Here is a 22,425-nt window from a genome sequence, read left to right as displayed (position 1 = left end):
TTTGTAACAAATTTTTTTATAAAAATTAACATGTTCTACACAAATTCAACAAATTGTAGAAAGCATGCAATTAAAAAAATGGGGAAAGTCCCATACTTAGGAAGTAAAAAAATATTGAATAGCAAAAAAAGTTTTGACCTTTTCAGTGATTTTACGTGCTAAAACTGAGATAGATCTTAGACGCAACGAGGTACAAAGCTCCCGTTCAATGAGGAGAAAGTACTGCTCAAGCCACAAGTACTGATAGACGCAACGTTCAAAAATATTTTCGAAGTTCACACAGAATTAAAACAAATGCTTTTTTCAATGAAGATTTTTATATTTTTATAAAGTGTTTTTTTTTTCAATAGCATTATCGCTTCAGTAGTTATTATCGTACTTTGTTTTTTAAACTGTTACCTTGAAGATTATTTGCCTTATAATCGTTTTTAAATTAATTTTTTACAAATTCAGTACTGTTTTGGTTCCTACGCACTAATGATGCCTTCCAAGTGTGAAGTTAACATTACTTGTAGGTGTGTCTGTGTCTGTATGTAATGTGTGTGTGTGTGTTTAGCGACCATTGCTGGTTGCAATGTTTAACTTCGCCTCCATTCAATTTTGTGTGATAAAAATAATTTGGTCTGTACAATTGCGGTTGCATTGGTTTTCCTGTCCGGTTACGGGTTTCCGTTCCGTTCCGATGGTCTCAGGACGTGAAGGCTGCCAAATTAGCCTTTTTCTCGATTGCTTAATGAACATTTTTCACCTGATGGTAAAATCATTATTAGAAAGTTGATTTCGATGAAAAAATTACTAAAGAAGCGAACGAAAACTTGCTTGCACTGTCAAAGTACCTATGTGGGTTTTAAAAACTATAATCAGAGCTTGGTCTGTTCAAATTTCCTCTATAATTAATCAGTCAATGTTCCTCTTTTCACAAGGATTAGTTTTTTCGCCAGTGTTTAGTTTTGTCTCTAATACATCTGCCGATTTTTCCATCTTGTTGACATGAGAAAGAGAACGCCTCTACAAAAGTGAATTGCAAAGCATTTTTGTTTTCATGGGAATCAGTCATCCTTAAGCAAGTAGCCAGCAACAAACAACTCGCATAGAAACGTACAAAATGATTAACATTTTATCCAAACGCTACTTGAAACTCGGTTATCTTATGATTTTTTTCATTGTTATTGTTTTATTAAATAAAAGATTTTTGATACATTTTCACTTTGTTTTGATAGAAAAATCTTATTTATTACAGTTTCTTCATCGCTCCAATGTACACAGTACACATGTTTTTGTTTTCCGTTTTCTGCTCGTTAATTTACAACATGCAAACAAAACTAATAAGAATTTAACAAACATCAGCCTCACAAAACTTCAGGTGCGTGTAGTTGATAGGGGGTAGGGGGTAGCGTGCAGTTCGTTCGGGCGGGGAGGCATTAAAATGGGACGGGATTCAACTAAAACGGTGGGTTGGCTTTTGCAATTTTCGGGCGATAAACAACAGTTTAAGATGTTGCATCTATTCTGCACACACTGCCACTTAATCCGCGCGCTGCTTGCTAGACTTAGTTAGGTTGTTGCTAGTTCTCAAGAACTGGGTGATTATTTGCGCTATTTTTGTCGCTGATTTCTAGCTTCTATTTTTTCCTTGTTGCTTTTTGGATTAGGTATAAGCTGCCTGATAGTACAAAACTTTCGGTAGAGGTTATTCTATAGTTCTATTCTGATTCTGATCCGTAGAATTTGGGGGGAAAGCAGTCTACCTATCGCTTGCGTGTTAAAATTTAAACTGGTTAGATTGTTTAGTACTGTGTCTTCTACACTGTGTCAGTTCTGCATTGTTTTTTGGCCACCGTAAATTGTTCCTTCAAAGTGTGTTCGCTTTCGACGCTAACCGCTATTGATTCGGCCTTAACCGAGATTATTAAAAATATCATTTAGTGTTTCCTTTGTTCACTTTGTTAATCTTAATACAATGTGTTTTTTTTTGTTTCTTTTAAATGTACTGGGTAATCCTTAAATCTGAGATTAAGAGTTAAACTTGTGTTCGAAAAACCTGCAAATAATGTAGATTTTTCAAGTTCTTCCCTTGTTTCTGGAAAAAAGCACCGATCTTCAGCTAACTGTAGGTTATCGTAATTTATGTTATTCAGTTTTTTGCTCAATTTTATTGTTTTTTTTTTAATTTTTCTTATTACTTGCTTTAAATTTATTATTAAAGTACTATTTATTAGCAGTACTTGTAGATTTTGTTTTGCAAAAAATGTACATGACCCGGTTCTTGTCACCAAAACAGGGACACAGCTAGACGAGAACACGGGCGTGGAAATTCGTCATTTTTCTCTCCGCTGCAATTTGCTTGCTTACTTTGTGTTCTACATCCTTTCTTCGATTAGATTAAGCTAGTAGGTTCGTATCTATCGTATTAACGCTTTCAATATGGACAGCCTTCTGGGAAAGTTTCCTAAAAACTTCGGGCTGTGGATGGCTGACTGGCGACAGGGAAAGCGATGAAATAGTTGAACGGCTTTGTGAAACATCCGCATAGATTATTTAATAAAGTCGCTTTTAAGCTACACCAAAAATAAATTAGGAATTTTGTTCTCACTGAAAAATGTTTTTTGATACAATTTATCTTCTTACATGGACCCACAGGATTAGTGACACCGCCTCGTATTCCAATTTCACAAGAATAAACAGAAATATATTTATAATAAAGTTTCCTTTCAAGGGGTAGAGTTTTTCAAGACGAAAACTGTCGCATTGGTTTTAGTTAAACTGCAATAAAAAGGCGTGAAACGAATTGAATTTTAAATACTAAAATTTTCGAAGATTTGCCCCCATCTCTAAAATCAATTCTGCCCATCGCCATCCAACCATTCCACAACCCTACATCCTGTGGTGAGCAATTGCTACAACTAACAACTAATTAAAACAAAAAATAAACTACTAAACCAACTTTTTTGGAAACTTATTGCCAAATCTTTTCGTTTTTCACTATACACAATTGATGATTTGATTACAGTTAATAAGGAAAAAATATCAGTCTGTTGGTCGTACGAATTAGTATCATTCTTCTGTTTCTCCTTCTCCTTTTTATTTCTCTGTTCTTCTTTTCTCCATTCGTCTTTACCTCTTAGTTACCGCATTCTACTTACAATACACATCATACGCAATAACCACTAGGCATTTCAAAACAGGAAAACCAAACTTCAACTATACATCAGCCAATGTTTCTCTATCATTAAACAAACAAAATAGTTACTACAATTTTGGAACAATCACAAATACTCGCTAAAACTGGGGCGATGAAGATGATTATGCTACTAACAATAATGATGTAATGATGATGATGATGATGATGATGATGATGATGATGATATGACAGCGTCGGGACGGTGCTCAAGTTCGCTCTATGCCGTTGGACTTATCGTACTATATTTACAGGACTGGCATTCGCAAAGTGTATTTCGCATCCATCCGCTGTACCTACTCTCCATGAATGAAAGTTTTTTTGCCCGATTGAAGAAAAATGACAAACTTCAGTATCTTCCCCCCCGCTATTCCCCATCCTGCTCGGCGTTAGTCCTCACGCCATAATTAGTAAATCTTAAGAACACTTAACAATATGCTTCTTGCTTTCTTATTGATTTGCTTCGGCTTTGATAATAAGTAAAAAATAAATATATAAATTTATGCTTCTCTTAGCTGCTAGATGTGTATGTGTGTGTATGTGTTCCTGTGGAGGAAAGGGGGAGATTTTTTTTGCTGCTTGCTGTTGCGGGGAGAGTAGCCTTAAAAGTAGTATTCACAGTTCAATCCTTAAATCTTACGCGCAAAAAAGATCATTTGCTTGCCAATAGGTTTATTCAACTGGTTCCGTTGTTCATCCGACCACGCGGATCACACTATCCTGGCGCCGGTTCGGTGGAGGTCCCGGGCCCATAACCTGGAGCTACGTACACTCGATGATCATCGGTTGACTGGATTCGATCACGCTGGGCCGGCTGGTAGGGCCGTCGGCACTGACGACGGTGCTGTTGGTACTGTTGGTGACGGTGGCGGTGGCACTGCTGGCGGCCAAAGCAGTGCTGCCAGTGTTGACGGACTGTGAAGGTTGCACGTGGTGAAGCACTTGCTGCGGTGGAGGAGGTGGAGGTGGTCCTTGCGGTATCATTGGACTTCCCAGGTAATGCATCTGGCTGCTGCCATTGATGATGTTTCCGTTAACGATGTTGGGATTGTTGTTGTTATTGTTGTTGTTACTACTGCTAATCGTTGACGAGTGCTGAATTTTGCCTACTTTCTGGATTACCGCATCCGGTCCACCTGGGTGACCTTGGAAGAGGTGTCCCGAATGATGGGACTGCGGAGGCAGGCTAAGCAGATGGTTAGGGGAACCGTGATCGGGAACGTGTCGAAGCTGAGGCGATCCAATGGTTGCAGGATGATTCATTTGTTGCATTTCATAGTACTCTCTGGGCTCATTCTCCTGTTGATCTTTGTCTAGAAAAAATTAAAAAAATTCATTAAAAAACAGTACCTTGGGGGTTTGCTAATAAACTATTACCCATGCACTCGGAGGTGGCAGCAGCGGCCAGCGCTAGCTCTTCCTCCAGGTTATTTGGCTTGCAGCTCGTCGTTTTCCAGTGCGTCCGCAGACCGGAAGCGCTGATGTATTTTTTGTCGCAACCTTGGCACACGTACGGTCGATCGTTGGTGTGAAGCCGCTTATGCAACTTCAAATGCACAAATTGGGTAAACTTTTGCGGGCACAAATCGCACGCGTACGGCTTCTGGCCGCTGTGTAGCCTCAGATGCGTCTTCAGATTGGAAGTAGACGAGAATCGCTTCTTGCAGATATCACATTGGTGTGGTTTTTCCCCGGTGTGTACAAGATGGTGTTTTTGCAGGTGGGCAAGCTGGGTGAACGATTTGGTACAGACATTGCACTTGAAAGGCCGTTCGCCCGAGTGCGTCCGTAGATGGACCTTGAGATTGGAAAGCTGACCGAAGGTTTTACTGCAGACGTTGCACTCGTAGTGCATTTTGCCGTCCCGCTTTCGCAGCGGATACGGTAAACTCCGGTAGCCACGCGAGCCTGGACTGCCGGGACTCATTGGACTACCACTGCGAGAGTAGGAGCCTCCGTCGGGACTGAGGCTACTGGGCGGAGAAGCATGGCCAGGTGACATGTGTGTGAGTGGCGGGAGAGGTTGCATCAGCGGGTGGTTCAGAGGCAGCTGCCCTTTAGCTTGGAGCTGCACGAAGCCACTCGGGGATTGGATTGTGTGCGTTGTCAGTCTCTCGTAGTGGCCGCCATTAAGTGGTGGCGAATATGTCGAACTGGAAGCGCTGTTAATGACGGTTCCGTTCGGTGATGGGTAGATGGCGTAACCGTGAGCTGCGGGATCGTACAAACCGGGCGAGTGTGATTGTTGCGGTCGATGAGTAGAACTGTAAATGATTGTTGGTGATTGTGACTCTCGGTGATCAATGCTGATAATCTTGGACTCCTGCAGTAGCTGCGAACCATTCTCTCCAGGCTCCATCGGAGTTTGCGAGCTGGAATCGGGACTACAAGCCGTTCCGTATCGTTGAGATTTTTTGTACGAGTACGCCATCTCGGTTGGTGAAGTAGGAGGAGGTGTAGCGTTTGGTTGTCTCCGGTGAGGATCATCCACCGATGGTCGACTGCCGGTGAGTATCGTTTCCAGAATACTGGAACTTGGTGGAGTATATCGAATAAAAGTCGCAGAGGAATTCGTGGTCTCCGGTTCGTAATAGGCTTTAGTCAGCGGTACGACTGTCTCCGGAACTGTTTCCAGCACAATCACCGTACTGGTGGCCGGTTTTACCTCCCTAGAAGCAACAATTTCCTCTTCTTCAGCCGTGTCCCCTTTTGCTCCGGGATGCTTGAAGTTCTTATTATTTTTAAACTCATACTTCAATGGCATTTTCATCTTTACCTTTCGGTATTCATTCTTATCACAAATCTCCAATTTTACGCACGCTTCTTTTGGCTCAATTGCCCTTTTCGAGCAATCCAGCACATAGTTGTGTTCACTTTCGCTATCGCTGGAGTCCTCGGGAGGCGTGAATCCATCCTCATGATAACCATTGCTGTGGTATCCTTCATCGGACCTGACAGAGCCATCGTTTGGTGTCAGTTGGTGTTCATAGTGAGCTTCCTTCCCGGTGTGCGAGATTGGCGAATCCGCGTCCGGTTCCTTAATAATTGCTCGCATCGGTGGGCTTTGCTCGCGAATGACGACCCTGATCGGTGATCGGTCATGCCCTTCGGTTGTGGTTCGAGCCTCACGAAGTACCGTCTGATGAACCTGATGTTTAGAGGGTGGAACCACGACGGTGGCAGTCACTGCCGTCGTGGAGGTGGCAGCCGGCGGAGACGGACTTGGCGTTGGTGCGGTTCGAATCGCCGGCAGATACAACCCCATCACGTGCTTGACATGATTGTAAGCCACCTCCGGTGGAACCGGTGCCTTCGTAATGGTCGCATACGTTTTCTTCAGCGTTTCCTCGCGACAGATTGAGTAGGTCGCTCGCTCCGGGTCGATGTCGTAACCGAGCCGTTTGGCAAAGTCCCGACAGTACCACACCATCAGTTCCTCATTGGGCATAATATCCCGGATCGTGTAGAAGTAGATGTGCTCCTGGTGCTGGCAAGCAACCAGGTTCATGACGGAAAAGCTATACGCCGAGGCGACATATCGCATCCAATTGGACTGCGCTGGGTCCGAACCGTCAAGGTAGTAGAAGTCACTGTCTTTGAAGATCTGAGGGTAAATGAGAATGAGAAGAGAGACACGAAAATGACTGATTAGTGAGTGTTATTCATTGGCTAGCTTGCTGAACGGATCGAAAGTCAGCCGGTAGTTCCGAATAGATACCTTGATATTCCCGTAGGAAACATGTCGCAGCTCTTGCACCTTTTAGTATTTCCAAGTATTTACAAGTTTTTGGAAGCAGTTGAAGTAGTTCAGTTCAGAAGAAAATTATATGCAAAAGAGAAGAGAAAAATATTTTCATCATTAGTTAAAGCAAACCCAGAACCGCGCGTTGTTAGTGAAAAGATTTGTAAGGGTAAAGCGTATGCTTTTGAGGTTAGCTTATATTCTCGATACCATTCAATAGCGGGTTAGTTTTATGTATTCGAATAAATATTCTTACGCTATTCCACGATTTTAGAATAAGAGTTCGGAATCCAGGTCTTTGAGATATAGCAACTGGTTCTAAATGAGACCCTTCGAATCTATATTCATATATGATTTGAGTTTTTCTTGTAGTAAGAGTGATGACAAAATATCTGAGGATGCTTATAGGGAGATTTTTATACGACACCAATTAACAAATCGGTTAATAAAAGTTTGTAATAGCTTGCACTCCTTTAAGGATCATACGATAAAAAATATTTTCCCGCTGTTTGCATCCCATTAGATTTACAAAACACACGTTTTAAAGGTATATGATAAAAATAGCGGACTTAAATTACTTGCCTGTGGAACACCAGACAAAACGTTTTATGACACTCTTGTTGTGGTTTCCATCACCACTTTTGGCCATAAAAGCCATCATAAGAGTGTAATGAAATCCGACCTGGGTTGTACTAGCAACAGAACGCTGCGAAGCCGTTTTTCATTTAACCAGGTCGATTGCACTTCTGCAAGCTAATGGCAAATTTCCCTACTTGTTACTAGAATTACTCAATCAAAATTTCATTCATTAAGTTTAGCGCGAATAAGCGCCGACATATTACACAATATATTTTTGGACATAGAGTCGACCGCAAATACTGTGAGCATAGGTAATTCTGATTAATTCCTTATTCCGATAACTTAACCAAAGCTGTCGATTTTTAAGAGATTGAATTAAAAGTCGTAGTTTAAGGGCAAGCTTTGGTCATGAGGATTCTTATTAATTGCTAGTAGTAGCCCGCATGCGTCACCTCACGTCTAATTGAGAGCGAATTGCCGGTACTCTACCAAATTTTCTATAACTTCGACGAAAAACACTTTTGACGTAGGACGTCTTACGGCAAGGTTTGGGATAGGGTGTCACTCCAAAAAATAAAAATGCAAGCGTCACGAAAATATGAAAGATTTTGAACGCTATTAACTCTGCCAATTTTGAATGGATGTTTATGGTTTAGATACCGATCAACTCATAATAGATGTAGCAATTATGTGGTTTACCAGGGACGAAAACTAAATACGCTATCTGTGTACTGTGATTTTCATTACTTTATTTTTAGAAAAAGCAACGGAGCCCCCTCGTGTAGCGTGTAGGGCGCTATATCTCTGCATATTAGAGTTAAGAGGAGTTAAGAGGTAAGAGGAAATGCTTATCAACTCAGGGTCCAACTAGCTCCCCCCATTTACAAACAACAATTCCTTTTCCGAAATACTTGTGAAGATGCAGAGGATTCCCTGGTCTTTAGTAGCAACAAGTATTGGACTAACGTTCCTTCCCATCCCACCAGGATCCGTATTCGGACGTGGCCGGCGTCGGTATTGATCAGCATGCAGGGACCTGATAAAGTTGCACGATGAGGAATAGCGTGCTGTCCCAAGTATGATTTTTCCAACCATCATTTTGCAATTTTCATCGGTCCTGGTCAATAACGAAGTAGCAGCATACGGGCGGTATCCTATGCTTATGCTTATGCTTAAAAAGCAACGGAGCCCTCTCGTCCCAATAGGTCGAAGATTCTTTACGACGTTTAGACTTATACTGATTTGCTTTCTGTGCTTGGAAAGTACGCCAGATAAAATAATAAAGTCTTCTCGTCCTAACAAGATTTCTTAGGATCGCGACAAACCTAGGCCAATTTGATATCCTAAAAGTGAATAGTTATAAAAAGTGAGTGATGAATCCTATCTTTCGCCCGATTGTATCTGCATACTGCAAGAATTTATGCGGATCGGATGTCTTGTATGAAAAAGGGGTTCCCGTTAACGGGACATTAGTAGTCATCAACTTTTCGTCGGAGAGCTCAATTTTGTAAGCAGTTTTTGGGCCCAAAAGCGGAGTTTTGTTCGTAAAATTGTAAATACTGCATTCTTCTTGCGAATCTGAACACTTCAAATATATTGTCATGAACAGAATTTTTGTTTTAATTTAAGCGTTCATTTAGTTTTCAGTCAAGCGTTCATGAGTAAAGTTGACGATCAAGTGAACGAAAATGAAACACTTTTATGATGAAATTGCTAAATCTGCACGTGAGAAGGATATCTCGGCTGTAGCAGGGTACATATTCCACTGCAACCGTGAAGAGGTAATTATAAAAATTCTGCGATAAAAATATTACTCAGCTGCATTCTATCTTCATATTAAATGCTTTACAGATTGCGGAAATATGTACTACTGGGCGTATCACGTTTGCTGCCATTCTGTACCAGCATGAAAAATGTCCAGCAAGAGCAAGATCAACAGTTGTAAACAGTTAATACAAAGTACTCGGCATTTCTGAACATAATCACGAACCCAACCCAATACATAGGCAAGTTGTTGAGTTGCACATTATTTGAAAAGGAGAGCGGAACTGAAGCCGGAGGGGTGTCCAAGGTTGTTCAGGAGACGTTAGTGCAATATTCTACGAAGGTTCAGAGCCAGATGTGCGAGGGAGCCCGCCAGAAAGTCGTTGAACGAGTTCGTTCCAAGAAAAAGCCAGCTTCGGATCTTGACTGTCTTGATGAATTCGTTATCCCGAATGAATTTCAACATGTATGAATGAATTAAAACAAGTATGAAACAAGCAATGGACACAAATATGTATTTTATTTTCTTCTTCTAGATGCAATTTACATCGATTTAGAGCCGGCATCCATTATCGCGGATTCTGAGAAGGCTCTGATTAACTGAGTACTAGCTTAGTTTCCCGTTGCCAAGTAATCCGGTTGTTTTCTTCATTTGAGCAAGAACCTCTTCAAGTTTATGCAGCACGAGTTTGACCAGAGCACGACAGTATTCTCTACGTTCAAACAAGTGCAAGCGTTAGCGTTTTTACCTCCTGATGTCATCGTCTCCGCCATTGAGGCCAAAGAAAATGAATTCATTCTTGGGTTATGTTGAGGAAACGTAACCCTCTGGTGGAATGCAACTGCCCATTGGAGGGAGAAAAGCATCTAAGTTTGGACCTCTATTGTCCCTAACTTCCTGATCAGTATATGTCAATGTACTGGACAACGTTTCGCGAACCAGCAACTGGGCCGAAAGTTGGCATAGTCGATGGACCAAGACAGTTGGTGTACAGTGTATACAGTGTACACATATATATTCGAACAAAAATCATTTTATGCTTGCAAGTTGCAACGGCATATACAATTAATACAATCAAACCAATACCATGTGTGTGTCATCGTGACTTCAGCATCAGCATCTTTGGCTCGAGCAGCACGTTCATCGTGACTTAAGTTTTACGTAACGTAATTTCATTTTCGTATTGTATCTCGTTCGGTGTACACGTGCCATTGTTCGAGTTACGGCCGTTGATAATAAATAAATTCCTTATTCCTTATTGAATGCCACTACACATGTAATTTGATGAATGTTCCTAATAGCATTTTTTCTCAGCTTTCCGATGGTAGTCTTACAATTACAATCGGTTGGGGGGATCATGGCGAAAACGGCGATTTTTTGAAAAAATCCAACAAGGCAGCCAAATCCAAGATGACTGTCGATTTTTTTTCACTTCGTTTATAAACCCTATCTCGCCTCTTTACAAATTCGTGTCGTTTGCAGTTTGTTTCATAGCAAGTTTTGGAAATATCACAAATAATTATATGAAAATTGTGAACCTTACTACAAATAACTGGTTGTTTTATTCAGTTAATGCCATTGCACACCTAATTTTATGAATGTTTCCTCAGCTTTTCAATAGTGGTCTTAAAATAAAAATCGGTTAGGGGGCTCATGGTGAAAACGGCGATTTTTTGATAAAATCCAATATGGTGACCAAATCCAAGATGGCCGCCAAAAAAATTTACTCCATTTGAAAATCCTGTTCTTTTTCTTTACAGAGCTGGGCTATTTGTTAGTTGTTTCATGGCAAAATTATGAAATATCACATAATATAGATCTCAAGGTTTGCACAAAATTCAACTTAATTTGAACCTGTTAGGCCCCTTGGCGATGGCGAACGAGGGGTCCACTATTTCGTCCATAGGGTATCAAAAGTGCAATTCTTTTTTTTTTAACCATTTTCAACCAACTAAGCGCAAAAGTTCCAATATTTGAAGACCTCGTGTCAGTAGTGGCCCCGTTTCAGCGAGAATTACTCACATGTAGCATGTAACATTTATCGTAACATATATATCGTTATATGTAACATTTATCAAATTTCGAATCAAATCAAATTTATCAAATTTATCAAATGTTACTACTTTGTATACGTCCAATTCTAGATGTATATATTTCTATGTGCATTTGGAAACAATTTAACAAAATCAAGAACACACACTAATGTTTTCCTGTTACCTTACAGAAATCAAATATTTAATTACCAATCGTTTCACTACGTTGAAGGAATTTTACCAATTCAATCCCATTTTATCAACAGCACATCTCTTCACTACACTTCCAATAAAACGTTAAACAGGCGCATCCATACAGAATTAAATTATAACTGAACACTACAGCTGTAGCGCACTTTTCCAACACAGATATCAAATTCGTCTAGGTTTAATCGACTCGCCGTAGAGAATTGGCAATCTGTTGAAAGAATGGACTTTAGTCATTTTTTTCTGGCACACTTCCCTAACACACACATCAAACTGGACAAGGTTTGTTCACGTTCGAAAGAAATTAGTTGGCACGAGAGGGCCTGTCACTCTTTCTGCCATACTTCCCAAGCAGGCACATCAAAATGGTCTAAGTTTAATCACGGTGTTAGGAAATCTTGTTGAGATGAGGAAGCTTTGTCAGTTGTCACTTGTTTTGGCTTACTTCCCGAGCACAGATATCAAATTGGTATAGGTTTAGATCATCGTAAAGAATCTTCCAACCAGTCACGAAACGAAGATTTCCAGTTGGACAATGCTTCATTATTTTCAATTTTTTAATAGTACGTACTTTGACATCAATAGGTTTCATTATTGGTGTGAATGTGTAGAAAATTTTCCGATCGATTGGCGAAAAAAAATCAGAGGGGTTGTGTACAAGACACGACCGCATATCTAGGTGACGCAGGACCACGTAAGCCTCTTTGTAGTGATAGCTGCATGTATCCATGCTTGTAATCATTCGATTCTTCATGTATACATTACATGCTATATGTAACATATATACATGCTACATGCGTTGTATGTAACATTTATCAAAGTAGTAACATTGCATACGTTCAATTCTCAAAAGATTGTGCATTTGAAAACAATTTAACAAAATCAAGAACACAAACTATTGCTTTCCTGCTACCTTACTGAAATCAAAGATTGTTTTTATTACCCACGGTTCCCCACGTTGAAGGGATTTTACCAATTCAATCCTATTTTATCAACACATCTTTTCACTACACTTCTAATGAAACGGCAAGCATGCGTATTCATACAGAGTCATATTATAACCGAGCACTACAGCTATAGCATATTTTTCCAACACAGATATCAAATTCGCCGAGGTTTAATCGTCTCGCAGTAAAGAATTTGCGGTCTGTTGGGACGACGAACTTGTATTATTTTTTCTGGAACACTTCCCTAACACAGACATCAAATTGGACTAGGTTTAATCGCGTTCGTGAGAAATCTGTTGGCACGAGGGGGATTTGTCACTCTTTCTGACGTACTTCCCAAGCAAGGACTTCAAAATGGTCTATGTTAAACGGTGTTAAGAAATCTTGTTGAAATGAGAAAACTGTCACTTGTTTCGGATTACTTCCCAAGCACAGATATCAAATTGGTATAGATTTAGATCATCGCAAAGAATCTTCCAACCAATCACGAAGCGAGAATTCTGGCAAAACATAGGTTCTTTTTTTTTTTTAATTTTTCAATAGTTCAACATCAAGAATCCATACTTTTCTTCATTTGGGTCAATTCTTAGAAGATTTTTCGATCGATTGGTGTAAGAATATTGAAAATCGATCGGAAAACCGCTGAGCTATTAGCGCTCAAAACCTTTCATTTTTCGTGACGCTCGCATTTTTCGATTTTTTGGAATGACGCCCTATCTCAAAACTTGCCGTAAGACGTAGTTCTACGTCAAAATATTTAAAATCGAAATATCCTCGCGAAATATCCTCGCCCGAAAGGTGCCGCTACTGACATAAGGTCTTCAAATATCAGAACTTTTGTATTTGATTGGTTGAAAATGGTTAAAAATGAGAATTACTCTTTTAATACCTTGAAACACTAGATCTCTCGTTTGTTAACAGTTTAACAGTTTAAAAAAAGTGGAATTTTTTAGCAAACTGTGAGATAAAAGAATAAAAAATTCTAAATAAAATGAAACAACTAACAAATGGCACAGTTCATGCATCTTTCGGCTTTGAATCTCATCAAGATCAGTGGGATGGATTAAAAAAAAGGCGGACATCAGGTTTTGCGTAGAAACTACTACGTTTTCTGCATTGGTGTCTTCACAAAAGTTTTTTTTTCGGCGTTCTGTTTTGTTATATCAAAAAAATTTGCAATAAGGAGGTGGGTCAAAAATTAACCAGTTTAATTTTTTTGTTTAAAGCCAAAAATAAACAATGCCCAAAAAAAAGTTGTACACACTTAAAAAAAAGCGCCGAAGTCGGCTAAATTTTGCCGAGATTTGGACAGCCGAGCATTCGGTAAAATTTTTTATGATGCCAAACGTTAGTAAAGATCCGTAAACGTCTATTTGCAAAACCGAAATTTTTACCGAACGCTCGGCTGTCCAAATCTCGGCAAAATTTAGCCGACTTCGGCACTTTTTTTTAAGTGTGTACAAAATGTTATTTAAGTTTGTGTCGAAGAAAGAAAACTTCTCTAAAGGGAAAGTAGTTATAGTGCTACAAACTAATTTATTATGATAATAAGATATAAAGTAAGTTATGAACGCTCTAAATTATTCGGAGTTTCGAAGCATTGAAAATTTTTGGGCAATTGTCAAACAGCGACTTCGGCAAGGGGGGGGGGGACTGCAATTCAGTCATTTGTGTGTTTTCTGTGACACTCCAGTCCTGAGTAATAGCTGTGGTAATAGATTGTTCTATGCGCCCAAATTTACTTTTAACCATGCTTTAGTGTGACAGATGTACCATTAAACGAAAGCCGTATTTGACCCGTACTAATAGCAGCCCTGGACCGAACAAGGTTGTTCGCATACCGGGTGATGGATAAAACACAGACTAACAGACGTAAAACGTCGAACAAATTTTCTAATAAAACATCGTTTCAATGACACCCCTAAAACATAGAAAAAACCCTAGCAGCACCTAGTGTAGTCTCCGTGCTACGCAGAACAGGTCGCTATTTTTTCCATGCGTGGATTCATCACTGCGACCAATAATGGTCGCAGTGGTCAAATCTTCCGACAAAAAAAAAACACTGCGACCAGTATCGTTGACCTTTTGTGATATCGCCCGGGTTTGCTGTATGACCCGCACTGCATTTCTTTTTGCTATCATCGCTATTGCGTGAGCGATATGCTTATTAAATTTTATGCGCGCTTGTGTGTACTGGGGTTTACCCTTTCTTCAACAAAGCTTACTTTACTTTATCCACTGTTTCCTCGCTGCCAATGCTATCCCATAGGACTCATTTGTTCCGCTGGTCAGTACACTCAACTATAGGAGAGACTTTTGCACTATCAAGAGGCTTCAGCGGGTATTATAGAATTCAGCATGAAGGAAGGAATTCAGCGTAAATGGGGGGTCTGAGAATAAATCCATGCTAATGTCACTTGACATCGAATGGTCTGATTCTACTAAGATTCCAACCCTCGACCACTCGCTTCTCAAAGCACACTCGGTAACCTTGCGACTACGGAGCCCCCCAATAAATTTCGCTGTAAATTTAGCAATGCTATAAATTTACTTGTATATTATCTAACAACAGCGCCAACGCAGGCGAGCGGCGTTCTCGTGCAGCGACTGTTGTTTAAGTCGTCTCGTTGCTTAAGTGAAAATTTGAAATGATCGTTTTTATTGGCGATGGAATGAGGCTTCAATGTTACGTCTGTTAGTCTGTGGATAAAATAAGTTTATGATGAATACACAGACGTAACACTGGAGCACAGTTCCATCGCCAACAAAAAGATCATTTCAAATTTTCAGTCTAGCCAAGACTCAAACAACAGTCGCTGCGCGAGAACGTCATTCGCCTGCACTGGCGCTGCTATCAAATAAAATTCGAATAAATTTATGGCATAGCTAAATTTATAGCAAGCCAATTTGCGTAGCGCGAAGACAACACCAGGTGATACTATTGTTTTTTGCAAGATTTAGAATAATCATTTGAACGACGTTTTGTTAGAAAGTTTGTTCGAAGTGTCACGTCTGTTAGTCTGTGATGAATAGTTGGTTTTTTGATCGTGTCGTATATGAACAAATTGGTTTCCAATTTACATCGGCCACGTAGAAGAAGAATGATATCTACAGTATTTGTGTACAGTGGAAGCACAGACTAACAAACAACAAAAAAATGATCATTTCAAATTTGCACTCTAGCCAAGACTCAAACAACAGCCGCAGCACGAGAACGTCATTTTACGTTGCTATCAGATAAAATAGGAGTAAATTTATAGCATAGATAATTTTATAGTAAGCCGCTTTGCGTAGCGCAAGGACTGCACCAGGTGTTGCTAGTGTTTTTGTGAGATTTCAAATAATCATTTGAACGATATTTTACTAGAAAAATTGTTTGAAGTGTTACTTCTGTAGTCTGTGGTTGAAGATAAAAGTATAATCACGGTAGGTTGTAGATCATTTTGAGGCAACTATTTGACTCAAAATGTTTGTAATTTTTTCAGCTTGGATTTGCAAGCATGTTCCCAGACAAGAAATAGGTATTGCAGATGGGAATGAATACAACCACGATTGAAGGTTAGGGAGGCATTTCTGGGTACAAATTTATTAACACGATACATTAAGCCATATAAAATTAGGAATTTCCTCTGGAAAAGTTCTATATGATCATCGCAGAACAGCGTAGTGTCCAACACAAATCCGAAGTATTTAAAATTTGATACTATTTCGTTTCCTAGCTGTTCAAACGACGAGTTGTTAAGTGAGGGTATTTTTTCCTTGGCAAGTGAAAGCAAATTTGCATTGAAGTATCTGAAACATCATGATTTGAATAAAATAATTCAGTATCATCAGCAAATAGTTATAATACCATTAAGTGGTATGTTTTCCATATCATTTACGTATGAAAAATAGAAGTGGTCCGATATGCTACCTTGTGGAACTCCAATATTTATAGATCTCAGAGAGCTCTTGGCATCTTTGAAAGCTACAAATTGCTGCCATTTACTCCAATAGCTACGAATAATATCGTTCACTAATGCCCGTATTCCGTAAATTTCGATAGAGACTGGCAAATATAAATGTTCATGGGGTTTTAATGCTTGAGGAAGGTTTTGCGCAGGTTAATTTTAATGATTTAGTACTGTTTCCAGGTAGTACAGGAATCTGTATGCCCAATTGTTGAAATTAATTCAAAACTTACAGATTAAAGAAAATAACCGGTAAATCGTGTTAAAAGAAAAACAAAACACTAAATTGAGATTGTAAATTCGAATGTTAAAGTTTAGCTTTACATTTAGATGTAGATGTTAAATTACAGATTAGATTAAATTGAAAATAAATTATATCTTATCCTGATAATTGATAGAACAGAAATTGATACTCACCCTCCAAAAATACCGCCACAGCTGCTTATCACTGGGATGGCTCGGTGTCCGGACACCCTCGAAGGGGCCGAAACGGGTTCCGCGCGGTATAACTCCCGTGCTCCATACTCCTTCAGTCTGGGCAGCAGACAACCAAACAAACAAGAAAACAAAGAAAAACAATAATTCATAAGATGTTAGTCTCCTACGCGAAACGAGCTTGGCAAACGGGCACTTACCGTCGTCGTTGGAGTCGACAGCACCAGCGAAGGTTTGAGCGTTAAACTGCGGGGCAGTGTTTTTTCCGCCCGGTTCGGGACACCCTTTTCGCAGGCCACATCCGGCACGATGTACACGGCCAACCGTTCAAAGTCTTCCTCTCGCATACGCGTTACGTCGTAGTCCTGCTGGACGTTCGGCGTCGCGCTCCGGGGTGGTTGCGTTCCGGCCATGGTGATTACCTGCAAGGGAAATCAGAACGAACAAAATAAAAGCGAGGTTAGAAATTTTCTTTGTTGTCTCAAGGTGAGAGCCGTCGTCGTAATCGTAACGGGGTGTTTCGGGGTGGTGATGGTACGAGGGGGATTTGTCCGCTGTAGTATAGACTGGTTGAGAAAATCAAGGTCAGCCTGGCGAAGGGTTATGCAATCGTTTTGTGTCGTGTTACGGCCCGAGCAGTGTAGAAGCAGTGGCGCAGTGCATTTCCGTGCGCCTGTATGACGATAACAATGATGCCATATATGCACCGCCCACACTCACACTCACTCCTCCCACCGGGGAAAAAACCTGACCTTTCCCTTTGTAATGCAGGCCCAACATCAAGATTTCACCTAATGCCACCAACTGCTAGAGAATGGCAAAACTTTTCACTTGTACATGTTTAAAATCGTAATTTATCGATTTACTCAACTGTGGCAGAGGCGAACCCGTCGCATAACGGAGCATGGTTATACGACTGTTCTAGCTCGTTTCCTGTTACACTTCCCTTTGGGGAGGCTCGAAGAAAGTGAGAAAGCATAGGCACCGATCGTCCAAATGTCTGACTCCGAATGCACATTCACTAGCACTGGTGCTGAGCTATCACTTTTTCCGTTTCAGCAAATGAAAGTGAAATACCAAAGGTCGTGTAAAATTAATGCCTTGCACAGCCATCGTTCCGCTATGGCAGGAACCTACAAGGATTGTGTTGTGAGTATCACATATTGCACTTTCCACCGCCCGGTAGGCTGGGACGATATGACATTTGAATCCACTTCCATTCAGATGCATCGATTGACATTTAAACGCCCAAGCTTATGCAATACGCAGTAGTGCGCCTGCACACACAAACACCGTAAGGGAAAAAATGCATTTCCGCATTGAAAATTCTGCAGTTTTGAAGGAAAAATCGTTCAAATCATTCGCACTTTTATGAAAAACAGTTCACAACTGAAAATTGTTCACAGTGATTAGAGAAGAGTAAAGGTTTTAAGTCTCCCCCAAAACTAGGAAAAATCACACACAACTTCCTGGAACGAGCTTCGAGCTGGAAGTGCACTCTTTATCGCAGTTGCCCTTAGCTAGCCTTGCCAACGGGTTTCGGTGCAGTGCGAAGAGATTATCATCATTGCATCCTTGCGGAGGGGGGTACCGCCGGGCGGTGTAAGGAGCCAAGAGGTGAGTAAGGCAGGCACACTTCAGCTTCATTCACACTGCTGCTTAGTGTGCCTGCATACCAACCACGCGCCGCCTGATGGCTAGGACGAATTGAAATGCACTAGTGGAACCGCACCATCATCGGTCGGCGGGCGGTAGCGGAAGGGTGCAATCACAACCTTACTCAACGCAGTCTACATTGGGGCGAATTCCGAGCTGCCCCTCCCCATCGCTCGACTGCCAGCCGTTCGTTTCTTGACGGATCGGGTGATTTGTGCTGTGGTTGGTGTGTACCTTTCGTGAACGCTCCCGCTCAGCATGGCTGGACGTGTGTCTGTCTGTGTGCTCGGGAATGACGACGACGACGTTTGGATGAGAAGCGTGTTGTCCTAGGTTGTACGTGCTGATGGGCTGTTGCATTAGGTTTGGAAGCTGGGTAGTAAGTTTCAAAATAACCGATCTTTTGATTCGAACTTTCGTCAACATCAAAATCCTTTGATTGAAATATAGGACTTTTATCAATTAAGAAGCAACCATTTGAAAGCAGTCGGATTATTAGGCCGAAGTTTTGTTTTAAAAATGACATTTGCAAATGACCAATGGAATGAAGGGTGACTCGTTAGGGTTGGGACCTAAGCGACTGGGTAGCTCCATGAAAAAAAAAAACGCGCTGGTGCAGGCGCTTGGTGGCTTGTGTAGAGAGATTTATGCACAGTTGGATAAATTTCCCATTACAAATCAAATTTACCATTCGCAGAAAAGCAACTCCCTTTCATCTTCCGATAGTTCTAATCGAGACAAACACCGAAAAAGCATTCACTTTTACTTGCCGTTTCAAACATCCTTTCAGCATTCGGCAGCATAGGAGCAACAGAGAGGCCTGAACCTCTCCAAGCCCCCCCCCCCCCCCAATCAAACACCCGACATAGCTGAAAGTACTACTTTCTGCATGTTTGTGTAAGTGCAGCACTGTTTGCCTCTACTGACCCAGTTAAAGAGCGAATTCAGACGATGTTGGTGCATCATCTCGTTTGGTACCGGCGCAGTCATACAGAACACCGAAATGAATTCTGCACCGACCTATCCTAACACCAGTCAGTGCCGGGTGCTCTCGTAGCGAGAGCGAAAGAGCGAAAGCGAAACATTCGTATAGCTAGCATCCTTACCGTGGAGCTGCGAGCTGCCACCGCGCACTCACTCGTACCGCCAGCGAAAGCGAGAGGCGATGAGGAAATCGAACGAAAATTTTCCTACACGAGGAGTCTCCCACACCACCCGCAGCATCCACAGCATAGTGTGCACCGCAGCATTTGGCCGGATTTTGTCTTTTGGCTCGTTCGGTAGAAAATGAAATTTCCTATCAACTCACACTCCCTAGGCATTTAGGCTACCGCCCCAGTTGTCGATCAATATTTTTCCACCGCAGTACGAATTATGTTATGTGAGCCCATCACTCACGGTCAAATGGCTTTATAGCTTGAAAGAAAGGCTTTTATTTTGTCATTCGTAAAAAAAAACAATGGTTGATAGATGAAGAATTGGCAAACAGCACTCGAGCAAGCAAAAGCTATGAGCAATTACGAATAGTTTGGCAGGGGGCCGAAAAGTTTTTAATTAGTTTTCCCTCTCGTACGGCCAGGTACGAACAAACTTTCAAGTTTGGCAAGCATTGTAACTATTTAAATCGTCGTAATCTATTGCTGAGTGGCTACAACTGTTTCGTTTTTTTTTCGATCAAATCTATTCTCAGACGCTACGTTTGAAATGGAAATGGAATTTAAATGATCAGTGCAGTGCATTGAAATTAAGTTAAGATCGATTGACTGAGTAAAATTACAAACAGGAAGGACCTTCACGCTTTGATGGTCAGTCGTCAGCAGATATTTCGACGACTGATCCGATGACGGGTTAAGGTAATATATTGGAAATGGTTGGAAGGGAAATCTGGCGGCCATATGGCCTGCCAGGAAAAGCAAACGATGCGAGATTTATTATGTTTTCGTGTCGGTACGCCCAGTGGTAATCGTGACAGGTGGAAACGTTACAGCAGTTGGTTCTGGAGGTTTTGTAAATAAAGTTAGTTAAAGTCTTGACAGTTCAAGTTCAAATTCATCGATGGAGGGAAAGGCTAGTGGTTTGTAAGAAAATGTTGTCTTTTCAATCAAGATCTGGTATATTATTCTCTGAGCTGCTAGATATGACTATCTAAGCCCTGGAAGTTGCAATCCGTAATTGAGCAGAAATCCAAAAAGTCCTGAGCTGCTTAAGCCAAAAACTGCTTAAGAAAAGGATAAGAAGTGTACCTACGTATAGATATGAATATCAAACCTATGCTGATGGTGCTGATGATGCTGAAGATACGTTTATTCCACACCCACCCAAGTTCAGAAAAAAAAGAAATAGGAAAATGTTTGTTTTCTGTTTCTTATCTTCCATTATTGTACAGTACCCTTCCGCATATTCGAGATCCAAGGATCCGACGACTCGATAATTTGGACAATACTGAATTGTGCTTAGCTCCTTTCAAACGAATATTGCTTCCATTGGAGGTCTCCATTTGATTCAAGACGGTACTCGTTCTAACTAAATGGAAATGGTAAATGGTGCTCCTTATAACTAGGTTCAATTTTGCCAGTTCAATTTTGACGTAGGACTACGTCTTATGGCAAGGTTTGGAATAGGGTGTCATTCCAAAAAATCGAAAAATGCGAGCGTCACGAAAAATGAAAGATTTTGAGCGCTAATAGCTTGGCGGATTCCAGATCTATTTTAAATATTTTTACACCAATCGATCGGAAAATCTTCTGCTCATCCATATCAATAATGAAACCTATTGATTTCAAAGTACGTACTATTGAAAAATTGAAAATAATGAAGTATTGTCCAACTGGAAATCCTCCCTTCGTGATTGGTTGAAGATTCTTTGCGACGATCTAAGCCTATACCAATTTGATATCGGTGCTTGGGAAGTAAGCCAAAACATGTGATAAAGTTTCCTCGTCTTAACAAGATTTCTTAATACCGCTATCCGCGATTAAACCTAGACCATTTTGCTGTCCTTGCTTGGGAAGTACGCCAGAAAGCGTGCCAACAAATTTTTACGAACGCGATTAAACCTAATCCAATTTGATGTCCGTGTTAGGGAAGTGTGCCAGAAAAGTCTTTTGTCCGAACAGATCGCAAATTCATTACGAGTTACGACAAGACGATTAAACCTAGGTGAATTGGATATTTGTGTTAGACATATGCGCTAGAGCTGTAGAGTAAGGAGGGGTAAATGTGCGATGGGGGTTAAAGTGCGATTCAATAATTTATCAGTGAAAATTCCGAGTAAATTGACTATAATGGCATGGATGGCTGACTACATTGACAGCTTGAATCTATCGTACACGATTGTTGTTTACGAAGCAAAGTTGCCGTGTTATGTGTAAATGTTTGATGTAATATTTCGTTATACGATAAATACGACATCAACAGGAGGATTTAACTTGTCGAAAAATTGTAGCAGTATTTTACATCACTCACATATTTCTTTTAACAATTTACAAAATATCTTTCGTTTTTCTATAATTTGCCAAACCCCGTCAAGCGCCTAGCGGGGCAAAAGTGCAATTCACGGATGGGGCAAAAGTGCGATTCATGGACGAAACCAAAATGCATAGGTAACACGGTGTGACAAAAATTTTTTTTTAATATACTTTGCAAATGACCTAGTTTACGTTGTTAGTCGCACCTAGTACATCATTAAAACACATATGACATCATCCTAACACCCCCAAAATTTCAAGTTATTGCAAAAAAACGTTTTTTTTGGCTAGGTGTACACATCAGCATCTTTGGCTCGAGCAGCACGTTCCTCACAACCATGTGGAAGATTTGTGCCTGCACACATACTATCATGAATAACTTAATAATTTTAGGAGCAATTTTAAGTGTTTTATGCATTTTTGGAAAGCTTGGATGACAAGCTTTCAGAATATATACACATTCACT

At 40.6% G+C, this 22,425-nt stretch overlaps 1 protein-coding gene across 2 annotated transcripts in view; it reads right to left on the bottom strand.

Moving 5' to 3' along the window:
• Window positions 1-362: 362 nt before the first annotated feature.
• LOC128738828 (PR domain zinc finger protein 1) overlaps window positions 363-22,425 on the bottom strand; it is a 143,086-nt gene continuing 121,023 nt past the window's right edge. For both annotated transcript variants that reach the window (XM_053834243.1, XM_053834242.1), the window contains 5 exons: window positions 17,037-17,258; window positions 16,819-16,935; window positions 6,897-6,935; window positions 4,556-6,782; window positions 363-4,491 (listed from right to left, as the gene is read on the bottom strand). In XM_053834243.1, the coding sequence (XP_053690218.1) occupies window positions 3,941-4,491; window positions 4,556-6,782; window positions 6,897-6,935; window positions 16,819-16,935; window positions 17,037-17,249 (3,147 nt within the window). In that variant the 5' untranslated portion in view covers window positions 17,250-17,258 and the 3' untranslated portion in view covers window positions 363-3,940. The remainder of the gene's footprint in view (window positions 4,492-4,555; window positions 6,783-6,896; window positions 6,936-16,818; window positions 16,936-17,036; window positions 17,259-22,425) is intronic.

This window comes from Sabethes cyaneus, chromosome 2, assembly GCF_943734655.1.
Source record: "Sabethes cyaneus chromosome 2, idSabCyanKW18_F2, whole genome shotgun sequence".
NCBI classification, from domain to species: Eukaryota; Metazoa; Arthropoda; class Insecta; order Diptera; family Culicidae; genus Sabethes; species Sabethes cyaneus.
Note: the sequence above shows the minus strand (reverse complement) of the source record. Positions and strands in the feature narration are given on the sequence as shown.